Source organism: Perissodus microlepis, chromosome 9, assembly GCF_051167445.1.
Source record: "Perissodus microlepis isolate ML-2025 ecotype Zambia chromosome 9, ASM5116744v1, whole genome shotgun sequence".
Classification (NCBI taxonomy): domain Eukaryota; kingdom Metazoa; phylum Chordata; class Actinopteri; order Cichliformes; family Cichlidae; genus Perissodus; species Perissodus microlepis.
Window position 1 is genome coordinate 21,106,264 of NC_140469.1, and position 17,574 is coordinate 21,123,837.

The following is a 17,574-nucleotide window of genomic DNA, read 5'->3' on the forward strand; positions in this document are numbered from 1 at the left end:
AAACAAAAGTGCCTCCCCGCCCCCACCCCACCCACCCCCCCGGGGTTAATTGACTAGGACAGTTCACTGTCTGACCTTGAAAAAAAGTGTAACGCTGACAATTTTCGTTTAAATCTCAAAGATATCTTCGTCCTTATTCTTTCTAGATTTGTATTTGGTGGCTTTTGCACTCTTGTTCACCTTGAAGTTTTAAATCTGTCATCATGTGATCTAACTCCCTGATCTGCATCTGGCTCCAGGTTATGCTGCCCAAAAGCTGTCTGAGTCCCAGTGAGAAAGAGAAGGGCTAAAGCCACACCAGTCTAAACCAGCTTTCCAGCGCCTCTCCAGCAACGACTCTACTGCAGAGCCATGAGCAACCCCGATGCTCCCAGCCAGGTTACGGATGCCGTGGCTTCGGTTATTCACGGAGTAAGTACGCACGCCCACATGCACAAAAGCTTCAGCCTGCCCTATCAGGTCAGGCTACACCACCACTGGCTGCATGATAAAGGATATGAGATAGTGGCTCTGATTTAAAACCACATTAAACTAAACACACTGGCAGGACTTAGTCTTTCCTTAGTTTGGTCTTTTCCTATCAGTTCTCCTTGTGCTGGATTTATGCTGCATCAGCTTCCTCTGCCCTCTCTGGCATTGGAGTGTGTATTTTGGACAGTGATGTTCCCTCCAGTGCAAATCTAGTAACATCCAGTTCCCTGCCAACATACAGCAGCTCTGACTACAACATAAAAATGTTCAGGAACGCTCAGAGAGCAGCTCCTGTTGAAATCTCCCTCTTATTAGAGCACTGGAAAATATCAGCAGGCACACAGTTAAATCTGTTTCCTTCCTCTTTTCTTAAAGTTGACTTTGTTGAAAACAGTGAAAACAATATTGGCACATAATGAGAGTTGATTGCGATGCTGCTGGTGGAGCACGAGTTGATAAACATGGCAGGCAAAGGCCTGAGGGCAGCTGGTCAGTGGCCAAAGAAAGCAGAATTCATCCACAGAGGTTCTCAACAAGGTCCTCTCGTGATTATCTTGCTGCAGCAGAAAATAATCACAATCCAGCCGTGAATACTCTCATATTGCTAGAGCTGATCCGTTTATGACTATGGCTTGTAAATTCCAGGCATACGTTCAATTTCATACCAGGAAATATCAGGATTGCGGTTTTATTAACTGATTTACCCACCTTTCCCAGGAGCTCTGTCTTTCCCAGAATGACAAGCCATATTTTTGATAACTTTACTGTGAATTATATGTGCAGCTAGGTAGAAATGGGAAAACATTTATTTCTGAATAACCAGTCATGAAGGCCACTACTGACTGAGAGTACACGTTCGTCTTCTGCCGTTGTTTTCAGTTTTTCACGGCAGACCCAATCGAGGAAATCCCACCTTGAGCCTAGCTTTGGACTTCATTTCAAATGTTGCAACTACTCGGGAACTAGACAAAGGTTGAATCACCAGGCATACACACTTCGAAGTCGATACTCACTAGTTAACGCAGAGAATTAGAAGCATTTAGATGAAATTCGATCCACTAAACGCAATTACTGATCTATCTATCTATTGAGATATCTAATGATAAATACAGATATAGCAGGATAGATATATATATTCCAAGGTGTTCCCAAGCCAGCTAAGAGATGCAATGTCTACTGCATGTCCTTGGTTTGCCTAGGGGCCTCCTCCCTGCAGGACGTGCTTGTTTCCCCTCACCTAGCAGGTGTCCAGTCACCACAGCTGGCTCCATTCGATGTGGAGGAGTAGCGGCTCTACTCTGAGCTCCTCCTGAATGACTGAGTCTCTAAGGGCCCAGACAGCCCTTAGAGGAAGATCATTTCCGCTGCTTGTTTCTGCAGCCTCATTCTTTTAATCATTCCCCACAGCTTGAGGCAATAGGTGAGGGTAGGAACGTACATCAAAACACAAAAGTAAAGCTGTCGATTTATCGGTAAAAATCGACAGTTTCACTTTTACCCTCGGCTCTCTCCACCCCAACAGACTGATTCAGCATCCACATCACTGCAGACGCTGCACTAATCTGTCTGTTAGTCTCCCGCTCGCACATTAACAAGACACTGAGATACTTGGAGCACCAACTCATTGAATTGCACCCATTTTCCAGGTATGGCCTTGAGATTGGAGGTAATAGTTCTACAACTGTAATGGGTGGATTTTTTTATTTATTTATTTATATCCAACTCTTCCTTGAGTTATACTACTAAGGCTTAAATTTAGGGATGTTGCTGCTTTGATTGACAGGTATGCCGACTTGGGCAACCTTTGCCAGTCAGTGAACTGGACCTCTCAACCATGTTTGTGCTGCTGCTGCATTTAAGCATTAAATGAAGTCATCTGACTAATATTATACCCCGCTGTGGATAGATGGATGCATACCTTTGCGTATGACTGTTTATCTTAAATCCTGCACAGCTCATATCTAATCAGCACTTCAGGATCAGATTATTTCCTTGATCAAAATCATCATAACTAAATAATGATAATAACTAAATAAACTTTCTGTTCCTGACAAAGTGAAAAGGGTAAAATGCTGTTTATTTAGAAGCAGTAAATTCCTAATACAGTGCCTTTAGATGCACAGACATTCAGTTTGTGTATAATACCAAAGGCATTAGTTGCTATGAAGAACATGGTGCAAAGGGCAGAGCTCCTGTGTTCATTTACAGCACTCTGCAGGTCTTTATTGTGTTTGTACTTAGTAGGTTTATGGCAGTCAACAGTCTTACTGAGCCTGTGATCCATAATTTCTTTTGGCTGTGATGAGATTTGCCAGTTGGTAGCACAAAGATAAAAAAAATTCTGGGTAAATGATTAACTCCTGAGCGGGGTGTGTGGTCAAGAAGTGGTCAGTTACTCCACTCTGGATTTTATGTGCTGACATTTTGAAACTAATGTCAGTGGTTGTCGTCTTCCTGCCGTGAAGATCTGCCCTGGTCACGTGACTGAGGCAAACTGAAATGGAAACGCGTTGCCTTCTAGGAAAGGAGCCAACACTACCTTGATATAGGAAAACCAAAACTGTCTCTGAGGTTCACATCGGAAAAACGCCTGTAATGTCATTTGATGGACTTCCTGTATAAGGTGAGTTTGTTGCCTTTGTGCATAGGCTGTTTGTATGACATTTTGGCTTGATGTTATCTTTCCCCGCTTTCCCCGAACAGAGATTGTTCCAAATGTTGTCTGACTTTGCTTCTTAAGGTAAACCTAACCTCAGCACGACCCCTGCAGCTGTTTAATGTTCAGTCTTGTTCTTGAGGGTTTTTTTTTTTTCTATGCCCAGTAGCTCATTTCCTTTTCTTCTTAAGCTGCAAAAATAGAAGTTAATAATTACTTCCTTATGTCATCTTAATGCATGAGTAGTTGCAGATAGTCACTCCTCTGATGGTCAGCAGTGAGATTATGAGAGTTTTCTTCACAGGGGCTTACAGATAGAATTTTTTTTTTTTTGTAGTGGTTGTAACCAAACCACAACGAGTTAACTGTTAAATTGCAAAGCAAACAAGGAAATGAACTTCCTACAAAAAATAACGGGGCAAGTATTCTCTGTTACTTCTCTCCTTGCAAAGGAAACTCTGAAGTCACTGTTTCTTACAGAACATCTGCTGGTTGGTGACCCTAAGCTAACTCACTCCATTCTCTCGGGGTGCAACACATGCTTCCTTCTGCCCCTGCTGCTGCGTAGGTCACCTTATTAGGAATGTAAACAGAGTGCATGGAGAAATGGCTTAGTCAGTCCACATTAGCAAATTAGCTGAGTGTTAGAATTTTTGGGGAGGATCCTTTATTTTCTCCCCTGTAATAGTTGTTATAGTTTACACGTCTGTGAGCCTCGTTGGGTCCACTTTAGTTTAAGTGACGTAAAATGTGTCATCAGTGATTTTGAGAACTGCAGGTTTAGACTATTAAACTTTGTTTTTTTAATGGGAAATGTTACACTTAACTGACACTGGGGCTGTTGTGGAGAACAGCATCAATAAGCTAATAAGGAGAGAAAACTTATACTGAGTAGAATTATTTCAGCTTATTGGTGCTGCCCTCCACAACTGGCATTTCTCACGAGGTTCCATTCCTGCTTTACAGGTTTTAGTATGTAGAGCTTTATAAACATGGTACACGTGATTCCAATTGTTATGTTAAGGGATGCTACAAAAATATTAAAAAATCTGCTTTAAACAGGATAGATGGCCTCTTGTTGCAGGTTAAAATAAAAATATTCTTTGACTGTTGACTATTTCACAATCGTAATCACGCCCCCCTCTTTGATTCCTTTTTAGGGAGTCTCACCCTTGAACTTCACGTTGAGATTGAAATGCACACTTTGTCTTTGTGGCATTGAACTTTGACCTTTCAGTGAGCCGTTGGTCGTCAGTGATTGGGATCAGCCCTCTGTGGTTTGCACTACCTCCTCTTTCACACTTTTTTTTTTTTTTTTTTTTTAAATCATTCTAGCTTCATTCTTCCTGTGACGTGTATCTGACTCCCTCTGTATGTGACTCATCTCACTTGAGTTTGTAAACTCAGTTTGTCAGTTGGACATTTTAAATAAAATGAGGCGTAGAAACACGACCCCAGGCTGTGTATACTACCAAATTGCGTCAGACTGATGGCTGGGAAAAGCAAAACTTTAAACACATGGCCTTTTTAATGCATGATGCAACAGGAAGGTTGTTGAAATCAGTGTTTGTAATAGAAATTTGAGCGCTGGCTGAGGTAAGACCTGGGTTACAACTCTTCTGCTTTCACACACTGTTCTGGAAAACTGAGCACAATCTGCACTGGGATTTTCTTGCAGTTGATTTACTTTAAAGATATGAGTTAATACAGCGACACATCAGCCACGATGTACGACATGATCACTACAGTGTCTGCTCCCCCGCCTCAACTTTGCTTCCAAGTGCTGACTGTGGAGGATTTGAGACTGCCTCACCACACAAATAATCTCCTGCAGCTTCCACATGCTGAGTGTTGGTTTCTTTCTACAACAGTCTCTGCACATGCATGCCACTTACTAAAACCTGCATTAAAAATGGATGCATTACATGTTTCAGCAGTCTTAGTGCGGCAGATACAGTAAACTAATGTTGAAAGGAAATCTTTCACAAGTGGATAAAGGTTTTAAAATTGGCAAATACAGTATTTGATAAACCCTGTTAGCTATTTGAAAATCGCTTTTAACAAAACATATATTTTTTTGAGGAAAAGCTAACTAGACATGCCCCTTTTAAAATTATCCATCCATATTTCTTTTGCCGCATATGTGGGATCAGGTCATGCAGGAAGCAGCTCAGGCAGACTTTCCTCGCCCTGGCCACGTCTTCCAGCTCATCCAGGGGGATACAAAGTTGTTCCCAAGCCAGCTGAGAGAGATAATATCTTCAGAGTCCTAGGTCTTTCCCAGGATCTGTTTCCAGTAGGTCATACTTGAAATACATGCCTAGGAATTGTCCAGGAGGCATCCTAGTCAGATGCCCAAACCACCTCAACTGGCTCCTTTTGACACAGACAGACCACCTCACCCTATTTCTAATGCGTGACTCATGCTTCAAAGGCAAATCTATGATGTAACTTACAATGTAATTGTGAATTCATTTTAACCTTATGCTATAACCTTTGACGTGCACCTCCTGAGAAATGCAACTACACATCAGACTGATGCAGCTCACAACGGTGTGAATGGCGTGGAGGGTTGCGGTGTAGGGTCAAGAGTGACTTCTGGTTTCGTCATAAATCAGATTTCCCAAAGAAGTCCAAATCAAGTTTAACACAGTCCAGGACACTGATTCTAAAGGAAACTCCTTTCTGTGGCTCACGCTTCACTCTCCCCTCACTCATGAAAAAGACCCCGATACTTAAACCCCTCCACCTGGGGTAGAAACGTTCCCCTGACCAGGAGAGGGCACGCCACCCTTTTCCAGCTGAGAACCATCATCTCGGACTTGGAGGTGCTGAATCTCATTCTCGACGTCTCATACTTGACCACGAACTGCTCCGGTGCAAGCTGGAGGTCACCACCTGCTGAAGCCAACAGAATGACATCATCCGCAAAAAGTAAAGATGAAATCCAGCCACTACCTCGCTACTATTATCTTGGTGTTAACTTCTACTTGACTGATGATTTAACTTGCGTTATAACATTTTATATGTAACGCGAGTGGATAGACTCCTGTCAGGATGCGCCAACACAAAAGGGCTGAGCCAAAGATAAACAGGCCTTAATGTGGGTAAATAACTGAAATTCGCTGAATCACACATGACTCAGTTGGTACTGAAGTAATATTAAATGCTCTAACCTAGGTATATGCTTTAAAGTGCTATCAAAGCAGTGGAATGGTAATTCCTTGAAGAGAACAGCACAGTGCAGCTATGAACACTCCTTCAGCATCCAGCCTCACATACAACTCACTATAAACTTTTTCCTTGTCTTTACCACCTCTGTCGTTCCTGTACACCTCGCTTCCCAGTACTCCTGTCTACTTTCTTAAACATCCTGCCTATCCCACTTATTCTCTGTCAACCTCTTTCTTTGAACACTTCCTTGTACTCCCTCATTCCACAGCCAAGTTTCTTTGTCCTCTTTGCTCTGTCCAGAGGACACACCGAACACCTTCTTGGCACTACTGCTGAACTTTCCCCAGTCATCTGATAACTCTTCCCTAGCACCCAGACCCCGTCTCAAGTCCTCCCAGGACTCTGTGCAATGTTCTTCCTTCTTCAGCTCACAACGATTGAAATCCTAAACTGTTTTTTTTTCTCTGTATTGGATCCATTAGATTGCATTACATTAGCTCCCTCAACTGCTAATTCTCATACATGGACATAGATCATTTGTTGAAATAGCTGAACCACTTTAACAGGATTGATGAAGAGTGTGCTTAGATTGAATTATGCTACTAATGCATTTAAACTTCTCTCATTTTCTGGCTAAAGCTAAAATATTAAAATGTCTTAAACTCAGTTTTGCCGGGTCTCAAACCGTACATCTCTAGCCCCGGTCTACACATTTGGATCATGCAGTGCAAATTCAGTATTAAGAGCGTGCTTTATTGTCTGACTCAACCTTTCAGGCTTTTTCACATGTTTAAAAAAGCATTGACTGTAAAATGGCTAACTTAACAGTTCTAGCTCATGCCAAAAACTGGAAATGCTTATGAAACAAACTGCGTTGTGTGTTTAAGATGGGTCACACTTTTGTTTTTCTTTTCGCCTTAATGAATATATTTGAGCAACGTGCATAAACTCAAGCTCTTGGAAAGAGTCTATTTTCACACTGCTCTTTGGTTCCATGTCAAGTTTAATTAGTTTCATTTAAAGTAGAACCCAAAAAAATAGATTCTGTTCATCTCTTTTCAGTCTGAGAAAACGTGTCCAGCTTTTTTAGGTTTTCCTTACCTGGATGATTGAGCGTGCATCAAAATCATTTAATGTACTGTTAAAAAGTCTTAAATGTAGCTGTAGACATGTGGGGAAAACAGCTGCATTTGTTAGTTTCTGTAATTGAGACAGACTGTAATTCACAGGTCAGATTTTAGTCACTTTTGAGTCTTTCATGTTTCTTTTCAGCCCATTGCTTAACATTACCTCTGTCAATATTAGCCTTCAAAAATATCTCTTTAGAAAAGTGTAAGAGGTTTAGATCATATGCACTTAAAGCACCCAGGTAAATATTTAGACTTTATGTGGAAAACGTGGGGATGAATGTCAGCGTCGGGTTTTGTTCTTGACTGTTTAAACACGGCTTGTCCTTTCAGGCCACACTTGTCCTCAAAGCGAGAATGCGAGTCTTGTTTGTTCGGCCTCGGCACAATACGCAACCTGGTGAAGGTGGCAGGCTGGGCGATAGGGCTCTGATTATGGTATCACGAGGCTTTGATAAGCAGGGGGAGAGGGATATCTCCTGCCTGCAGTTCTTTAATAGAGGTGCTGAGTGAAGTAAGAGATCCAGTTTTGTCATGGTGGAGGGCGCTGACGCTTGTTGTCACCAAAAGCCGTGCTTTTGATAAAGCTCACGTCATGAGCGAGGTAAGTCACTGAAACTGCAGAAGAAGTGTTGATCTTATTCAATTTACTCGTTTTTTTTCTGCTCTCTTTTTTTTTCCTACTGTGCTTCCCTCAGCTTGTTCTCATACGTGCCATCGGTTGTGGAAAATTCTTGCACCCCTTCGAGAATCCTTCACACGTTGCTTCTACCTCGAGGGATTCACCGTGAAACCATGATATGAATGAGGGCCCTGTAAAAACAAACAACGAGATCATTTAGCTACACTCTGAGGGCTTCACTCGTCCGGATAATGCGCTGCAGGGTTTTGGATCAGTAATTAAGTGCTGAACGGTTGATGGTGATGTGGATGCAGGCTGATGCTTCAGTTCATAGCAAAATAGCACAGATCTGCTTGGTTATTGGTCCTTAAAGCTGAATTCTTGACTCTGGAGGTCACTGAGGTGCAGTGAGTCTGCTCACTCCTGTTTTTAGGCACTTGTTAAAAAAAAAAAAAATAGGGGGGTGGGGTGGAGAGAGATCTGAGAAATTGAACCTTGGGTCAATATTGAACGTTTGCTTGAAAGCCTTTTATTTTCAGCCTGTCCTCCGTTCAGCAGAGGGCTTACCGCTGCTGTCACCTTTGTGTGGCATGCAAAAAGAAGCATGGTGTTACAGGCTATGGGAGTCAGTTTTCCACACTCTTCCTGCACATGCCTGCATGTCTGATCCCTTTAATTATGATTAACCAGAAAGTTTCCCGCTTACATTTTCTCATCTCGATGGACTTCATAATCTTCGTGTGTCTAGGGGACCTTTGTACATCACACAGGTGCTGTAGAAGGTGTAGAAAATGTGATGTGAGCTATAAAAAAATGATAAAATTTTACAGCGTGCTTGTAAGTAGCGACATTTTTATTGTCGTTTTAATTGAATTACTAGTAGTTAAACTGAAGTTTTGTAGTTTAAACCCATCAGAAAAGCATTTAATAACAATAAGAGTACAGTACCATCTGTGCCAAAACTTTGTGCCTAGACACAAAACTATCATCACATTTGCTGTTGCTCCCTGCAGCACAGGAAAGCCTAGTGTAGGACCACCATGGTGGGTGTCCTGGGAACATTTAACAGGGTGTCAAATGACTTACGATTCCCGAGTTTTGCCACCTGCTGAATGGTGTCTGAGCAGGTACTCTTGTCATATCGCTGCAGTCCATCCTTTTCTCAATATCTCACCGGGAGAGACAGAGCAGGGCTCAGTGGGTTACTGCGTCGTGCTGCAGGAAAACAGATCTCTTATCACCCATGTGATCCCTGTTGGAACTGATCAAAGCTCATGGCTATTGTTTCTGACTTTAAAGCTCATGTTGAAGAAGACATGACCTAACTGATGTGTTCACAGCTAGGACAGAACGCCCTCTAGTGGTGGTTTTAAGCGAGGCGCACACTTGTTCATTCTGAGCTGGGTTTTCAGCATGCACTCTTAGACATATGCATACCTCTTCTAACATAGGGCGAGAGGCGGGGTACACCCTGGACAGGTTGCCAATCTGAAGCATTTCCTCATTCTTATTTCACTGCTGTCTTGTTTATTTTCATCTTTTGTTGCAGCCAGAAGCTCCTGCTGCTTCATCACTACACGGGTCTCCGCGCCCAGAAGAGGAGGATGATGGGGACCTGAATAAAGCCTTGGGTGTCCAGCGCTTCCAGCAGATCCTCACGCCTGCTGCTGCCGTGCCTGATAAGGAGCACCACATTTACCATGACGAAGACATTGAATGTGAGCGTGCAGAAGCTTCATAAAGCATGGAGATGCTTTCGGTTGTGTGCGAACAGCTCTGAGATTGATGTATTTATCTGTGTTTCAGACCACCGACACTCCTCTCACCACATCCACCGGCCTCTGTCCAAACTGCCCTCTGACGTACGCAGGAGGAAGGGCAGCAAGAAAAGGAAGAAGGATAAAGATCACAAAAGCAGCCATCCTCCCTGCAGTGTCCCCATAGAGGAAGGTGAAGATGAGGAGGAAGAAGAAGAAGAGGGGACAGAGCTAAATTCTGTTCTGTCAGAGTCAGAGAGATCCAAAGATGTGGAGGTAATCATTTTATTATTTGAGTCTTTTTAACACAGTGTTTGGGAGCGAATAAGATAAAACCCCACGAGAAGCGTTATTTGATACGAAAATTGTTTGAAAATGGGTTTTAAATACAAATTTGCTTTGAGAAAATGGAACGATGTGATGTAACTTTTCTCTTTTAAACCAAACTGAAACCTACTGTGTACCTTTAGGCTTATTCTAATTCAGGGTTAATTAAAAGCTTGAATTATGTTGAATTCTGGCTTTTGCAATAGTCTGACAACTTTTCACCTTTGATTTTCTACTTTAAGCATAAAGAGACTTTTTTTTTTTTTTTTTTTTTTTTTTTTTTGTTTTGATTTGCTGACCAAAGCTAGACCAGAATAAATGTTGATGGGTTCCTGAGGTTTAGTGGAATTTGAGAAGAAACTCTATACTCTTAAACAAACACTAATCAACACTGGGCAGGCAAAATCCCCCCTTTTAATAGAAGGGAATGTCAAACAGAACCGGACTCGGAGTGGGTGGCTATTTGCCTCAACCCACTTGAATGAGTTCGCAAAAAAAATCAACAAGTAATAATCAAATGATTGCATGAAACTTTTTGCTCCCTTTGAATTCATACTGAAATCCAGCAACATCTAAATAACTCTGATTTATGTGCAAAAGTCTCCACAGGCTTTGTTTCTCCATTGTCTGGATGTGAGAGATGTTCAATTTGTCTGATTTATTTATTTATTTTTGACCGTGTTACAGTAAGCTGCACTCTCACGCTTCCTTTTCCCTCCACAGTTCTTCGTTTCCGAAGATGACCATGTATCCAAAAGTGTCAAAGAGAGCCCACACTCGGTCCGAAAGCTCGACATCGTACCGCAGTCCGGTGTGGGAGGTGAACATGAAGACGCAACTTCCACAGAGTGAGTCAAGTCTGCTTCATAGACTTCAAAAAGAAGTGAAAAAGGGCGTGATTGTTAGGTTGGTAATCATGCCTTACCTGCCGCGATGACTGCTTAATGCATGTTTTTGTCTTTTTTGATGAAATGTCCTCACAGCCATCCTGTTTGGGTGAGAGCACTGAGGCTCACGCCTGTTCGGGGGGCGGGGGTGTGTGATGTACTGTACGTTACCATGTCTCAGGCATCCAGTGAGCCTGCTGGGCATGATCAGATGGACCAGAGTAATCCTGTCCTCAGAGACCCATATATCACCTGTTGCTACTCAGCAGCCCAGACTCCACCTGTGACATTTACTTTGTTCCTTTTTAAAGAAATCTGAGCTTGAAAGAAGCTGCACATACACCTTTTGCTTATTTTGAGTCGATTAGAGATCAGCTTAACCGCAGAAGATTTGTCTTTTAAACCATTCTTACCTAAAGCGGAGGAAGTTGACTTAAAGACGAGGTTGTAAAGTAGCGTTTACGCTAGACGGTAAGTTAATTATGTCTATTTTTGCCGGATATGTGTTGTTAAAATTCTTTGTCCTCTGTCCACTTTTTTGCTTTTTGCAGCTAAATGTGTAACTTGCACCTTGCATGCATTTATCAGAGTAGGAGAAGCACCTGAAGGCTGTAATACTTCGACAATGTTAGTCCTGTTAAAACGAAATAACTATTGGGAGGATTTTTATGTGTGGTTGAGTGTGCACAGTTCCCAGTTTTTAAGGGGGAAATGTTAAATCCTAAAGATAAAAGATCAAAAACAATCCTTCCTTTTCCACTTGTTTATTTTTTAGCTCCTAATCTTTCTGCTCTTCTTTAGTAAACTGCCTTCATCTGAGCCCTCCAGCCCCACTGCCCAGTCAGTCCCAGCCGAGCACACGCCGCTGACCCGCGTCTCCTCCGCCAGCCGCAGTTACGACCTGACAGAGCGTCGACGCACGGGCAACATGACGGGTGCCGAGCAGGCCAAGTACCAGCGCATCCCCACTGATGAGAGCGAAGCTCAGACACTGGCCTCTGCTGACCTGGACGGCATCAAGAGTGAGTGCGAATCATTTGGCAAGCAGATACTAATCGTGGCTTAAGTTCAAGCCTACACCGACTAAAAGTGTAAAGGGGTATTTGACATAGGTGCCCTCCAACTAGCCTTCTGTGGTTGTGTTTGAAGGGTGTTTTTGAAGGAAACTCACTTTGAGCGTTGATTGAAGTGAGATGTAATGTGAGCAATAAAGTGTTTCTCTCCTGCTTTTTATTGGCTGTTGATATTGTTAAAAGAGGACTGGTTACCTATTTATGTTTTGTGTATGTAGCATTCGTTTTATCTGTATTCTGGGATCACCAGTGGCTCACATGACTGCCTGTATGTAAAATGAGCTCCTTGTAATGATAAACCCAACAGATAATCATCTCCCTACTCTGCAGTTTCTGTCTGCTTTACAAAATTATGATTGTTACAGCTCGCAAGGTTGGACAAAAAATAGTACAAAGTATACTTACCTGCTCAGCAGTACATAGTGACTTATTGTTAAACATAGAAAGATGTTTTCTTAAAAAAACCGACAGTGATTAAACAGCATAATCCACCAAATCTCAGGCTGTAAAGGTGTGTTATTGTTTCTGCATCCTTGAGCCTCCGGTGGGCCATATGACTTCAACTTCGTCATCAGGTGAAGAGTGCAGGGCTTTGTGTGCACAAAAGAGTGCTTGCTAGCTTTTTGCGCATGTCCAGACTCTTATGAGGAGAGACAATAGACTACAGTACATCAACTCTGCACACACTCTTCAGGTGGATTCCAGAGAAAGCACAACAGGTATGACTACTCATCTGTGGTGTCTCCAGCTGTCTGTCTGCTTTACTCTTTGCCTAAGACTAAGTATTTATACGCAGTTTGTGGGCAAAATGTCTGAGGTGATGGATCTATTAGAGTATTTTATCTTATTTATTTATTAGTAAAAAATCCAACCATTGCTTTTATTAATTTATTCAACAAAACTAAGGTTGTCATAGGTAGAGAGGTGGGATACAGGTCATTGCGGTGATACAGATAATCACATATTTACAATCATCAGTTTGTCTCTGGACTGTGAATGCAAAAAAGAAAAAAGTCCCATTGATGGTCAATCAATGGGGCTTCACTTTTTTTGTATTTTATCCTGGTTTGAAAATGTTTCATGGATAATAAAGATAAAGCCCCTGCATTTCCTGCTTCTAAATTCATATAAAACTGATGTTATTGTAGTCTTCGGCTGATTCAAAATCCCGCGGCGAGAATATCACCCCATTAGAGCACTTCACTGTCAGACTGTGGGCTTACTTGTTGGATCGTAGAGTAACTAAAAGTAAAATGGGAGGAAGAGCTTTCAGGCTCAAACTGTGAATTTGGGAAACAGACACCCTCTTTACTTTTAAGAACAGGCTTAAAACTTTCCTTTTTGATAAAGCTTCAAGATGGGGCTGGATTAGATGACCCTGAACGCTCCTGTAGTCACGCTGCAATAAGCCTAGGCCTCTGTGGGCTTCCCACAATGCTTCTTCTTCACTCATTTCTTTTCACTGTATTTGCATTAGCAGTTATTAAACTCTGGCACTCCACATTGTGTCTTTCTCCCGTCCATCTCTGCTCACCCTAACTGTCAGATGGCCCCTCCTCCCCGAGCCTGGTTCTGCGGAAGATTTCTTCCTGTTAAAAGAGTTTTTCCTTCCCACAGTCACTAAGTGCTTGTTCAGAGGGGCTGTGTGATTGTTGGTTTTCTATCTAATATTTTAGGATCTTTGCCTTACAATAAAAGTGCCTTGATGTGAGTAGATTATTCTTTTGTTTTCAGGAAATCTCCTAAGTGCACCTTTTACAAAAAGTTTTGTCTAAACACACTGTTGGGAATGTCATTTAAAAATATGGTATTACTCACGCATTACTCTTTCTTGTAGATATCATTTGCTGTTAATCTTCACCAGCATTAACACAAACTTTGTACTTTGTACTAAAACATGTTCTGAGTGTTAAAGAAGCTGGGGAAATGATTAAATACAGCTGAACTGATAGTTAGTCACTTTGCTTAGATTCCTTCGCAAACATCAGGGTGAAGGTGTGGGGCCCTTCTCTGTTTGACTGCAGACTGCTTTCCACTGCCCGGTGACATTCCCGGCCCCAAGCCCAGCGTGGGGTAGTGTCCAGGGCCGAGGTGATTTGCGTCAGGGAGCCGACTCCTCCGCAGAGAGCAGCAGCTTATCAGAAACTGTGGCAGACAGGCCTGCATTATTAAATTAGCTGTTCCCGCTGTCAGATGAGGCCCCTGGACTCGGGCCTGAGCCAACATGGTGGCTAATTGTTAAATCCGGACCTCTGTTTCCAACCTTTAATTATTAAAGGAGTGAAACCAGAGGAAGAATTAAGTAGACCCGAGGGCCAAAACAAGGCAGCTGAGGATGGAAGTGTGGGTGTGATATTTGGTCATTATGAAAGAGGTGAGCCTGCAAACAGGTTCACTGTCACATACTTTCTGTCCTCTTTTATCTACCTCCCGCCACCCTAAATCATCCTGGGAAAGTGTCCGTCTCTGGCTGCCGCTCAACAATAGGAATTATTAGATCACTGTCCCTCCCCTTTTGTTCGACCCGAGCAAATTAGCACCTCTGCTCACTGATGCATTCTGAAAGCTTCAGCTCCGGCGGGGGTCAGGAGCCGGTCAAGAAGTGGCGACTTTTTCCAATTTGTCAAAACAAGTCCCACACTTCAGTTTGAGCAGCGAGGAGGGTTGGGGTCACGCAGTAAGGTGGCTGCGCCAGCGCCAGATGCTCTCGATGCCTGCAGCAGAAACCCTCCTCTTCCTTAACGCCAGCCAGGGCTCATTTTTTCCAGGTTCTGCCCCAAAGTGCAGGCAAACATGTAGTGACCTGACAAGGGGCCCTCCCAATAAAACTTGAAGGTTGTACGAGTGACGCGAGAACCAATGAGGTAGCAGATGAAAATCTCAGTTCTGGACAGAATTTCATCTTTTGTCCTGGCGAGGCCTGCCCGGTTATCAGATAATGAGTTAAAGCCTTGATGAAGAACCAGAAAAGCCTCAGTGTTTTTTACATAGGATATGCAAGCTCTGATAATGGTAAGCTTTGATATTTTTTTTAAGGAAAATTTCACTCGTTTTTTGTGTTGAATGTGTTTTAACTTATTAACAGATCAATTTAGAATAAACAGGATGTCAGGTTGTAGAAGTCCTGAAAATATAATAAACTTGGATGTTGTGGTTGTATGTTTGAGTGAGCTCAGAGAAAAGATGCTTGTTCAACAGATGCAGACTGTCATTTAAGGTTGATGTGAGCTTTTCGGGGTTTGTGTAGGCTTTCCTGTTCAATGATCCGGTTTTCATGGCCACAGTTAATGCATTTAAATGTGAGATTGAGTCGAGGCTCCCTTATGGTCTCAAAAATAGTGTTTTAGTGTTAAAACCTAAGTAATTGGATGTCTGTTGCATATTTCTTGTTGAAGAGCAGGCCTGTTCATTTTCTCAAGTTTATTTGTCAGTGTGAAGCTGTCATCTCCTCGGTTTCTGAATTCAACTTGAATGAATCAGCGGATCTGTTGATCTTGGAACTTCCAACACCTGACAGAACCATTTATGTCTCTGTCATCACGTTTCTTTCTCCTCATCCTTTCAGTGCCTGGTGTGTTGCCAGCATGAGTAACTCTACTCCCTTAGATACAAAGCGAAGAGGCCTGTGATTAAACGGGCTGAGATTTAAAAGGGTGGAAGGTCAATGTGTGCCATCTCTGGGCTAAAGAAACAAAATGTGCCATACAAACTAAAGACCTGATGCTGTTGTGTTGCATGGAGCTACAGTTTGCTGCATGTTTATTTCCGTTACTCCAGGTCATCGCTTTGAAGATGTTCCTGGCATGCGCCGACACCTGGTCCGGAAGAGCACCAAGAACCAAGTGGTGCACATCGGCAAGGACCACAAGGAGCCGACTACTCGCAGTCGCAAGCAGGATCGCACCCCCCATGAGGTGAGACAACACCTCACACACTGACGTCGCACAGGTGTCTTAAATTGATGTTGTTGTAAGCACTGCACTGCATTTTAAGAAACTGCATAAAAATCTTATTATAGCACATTTATAATCTACTGGGCTGAATTAAGAATAAGGTCTTAAATTAGCTTGTGTATGGTAGTCTGAATGACCCTAATTGAGATAAAGATGTCGAGATAAAACTGAGGAAAGTCAGAGTTTTGAATTGGAAGCTGTCATCACCTCAGTGAAAGATTAAGAGTTTCTTTGATTTTTCAAATGATTTCTTTACCTCGGGGATCTTTGGAAGAGATGAGTTTAAAGACGAGCAGCTTTTAAAAGTGAAAATCTTCCACTTTTGTAGTGGAAGTAAACAAACACGTTTGTGTGGTCAGAAAGTAAATAGCAGGGCTTTTAAACCCAGTCGTAATTGGTTGGCTCTGTTTTCTACTTCAGATTTCAAATCCTTCAAAGTCCAGGAAATGTTTTCTCTTCTTTCGCTCTCAAATTTAGCAGTGGCTCGACTCTTTTGCCGATGGGTTGGGGAGAGAAGGAGACAATTAAAAATGAATGAGTTCGTTCTTTCCTTTCACACACGGAAAGGAAAAAAGAGGGGAGCTTGGGTAACCAGACACTGGGAGCTCCTGAGAAAGGGGGAGCTATGTTTTATTAACACGCGCACACACAGATTCCCATACGCAGCTCCGAGCCCCCAGCAGCCCCAGTAAACAACAGGTCCCTGTCAGGTGTGTGTGATGAGGAAGAACTACTTGTGTGGGGATGTGTGTGAAAGTGAAGGTCCCGTCCTTTGTGGCACTGTCGGTCGGGTCAGCGTTTGAGTCGTTTCCTGCACCGTTTCCAGCCGGTGGTTCTGTACCGCTCTGCCTCGTGGACAGAAGGCGTCCACAGATGCGGACAGATGGCTCGTCAGAAGGTGAGGCTGGATGGCCGGCAAGAGTCAGGTTTGATCCTGTGTGAGCGTGACTTCACAGGCATGCAGCAGGGAATAAGGGAATATTTTGCAGCTTGTTTTTTTTGTTTTTTTGGACATCATTACTCGGAGGACTTCGACTGACCCAGCATGGCGTGATTAATCTCTCCCTAACAGATCCTGGCAGCTGGGAGACTGCTGCTGCTGATGCACAGCAGTCTTTGTAGTTGCTTGTTTTTAAAGTGCAGCTGGATGTGTAAATTGTTTCCCACTTTAATGTAGTTGTAAACACATTTTAAGCATGCTTGAAGTGGTTATTAACATTGTAGTTGCTGCTTTTAAGCTATATTTTGGCATCGAAAGAAGCTTTTTGACAAATGTAGTTGTAAAAAGCGCATCCAGCTACATCACATTTTGTCGGAAACTACAAATTTGTACAGTTATAAAAACTGCTTTTGGATGCTCAAGGGGAAGAAAGTTAAGGCTGTACAGATTCTCCTCTTAAAACTTAGAAGATTAAGGATTAACAACACTTATCTTTGTGTGCTGAGTATGTTTTTTTTTTAGATAGCTCACTTCTGGAAAGCATGACATGAATCACTAAATTTTCCCCTCCTCATTTCTTACGTTTT

General features: G+C 42.6%; 1 protein-coding gene across 10 annotated transcripts in view; it reads left to right on the forward strand.

Annotated features, from left to right (window-relative positions):
- The window catches only part of slc4a2b (solute carrier family 4 member 2b), a 45,831-nt gene that overhangs the window by 18,632 nt on the left and 9,625 nt on the right, over nt 1-17,574 (forward strand). For 8 of the 10 annotated variants that reach the window (XM_084939585.1, XM_084939590.1, XM_084939591.1 and 5 more), the window contains 6 exons: nt 240-411; nt 9,600-9,768; nt 9,857-10,083; nt 10,858-10,982; nt 11,823-12,043; nt 15,872-16,008. In XM_084939585.1, coding sequence (XP_084795711.1) covers nt 352-411; nt 9,600-9,768; nt 9,857-10,083; nt 10,858-10,982; nt 11,823-12,043; nt 15,872-16,008 — 939 coding nt within the window. In that variant the 5' untranslated portion in view covers nt 240-351. Of the gene's footprint in view, nt 1-239; nt 412-462; nt 3,095-9,599; nt 9,769-9,856; nt 10,084-10,857; nt 10,983-11,822; nt 12,044-15,871; nt 16,009-16,873; nt 16,946-17,574 lie in introns of those variants that run through there. The other 2 variants (XM_084939595.1, XM_084939594.1) reach the window with 2 other exon arrangements.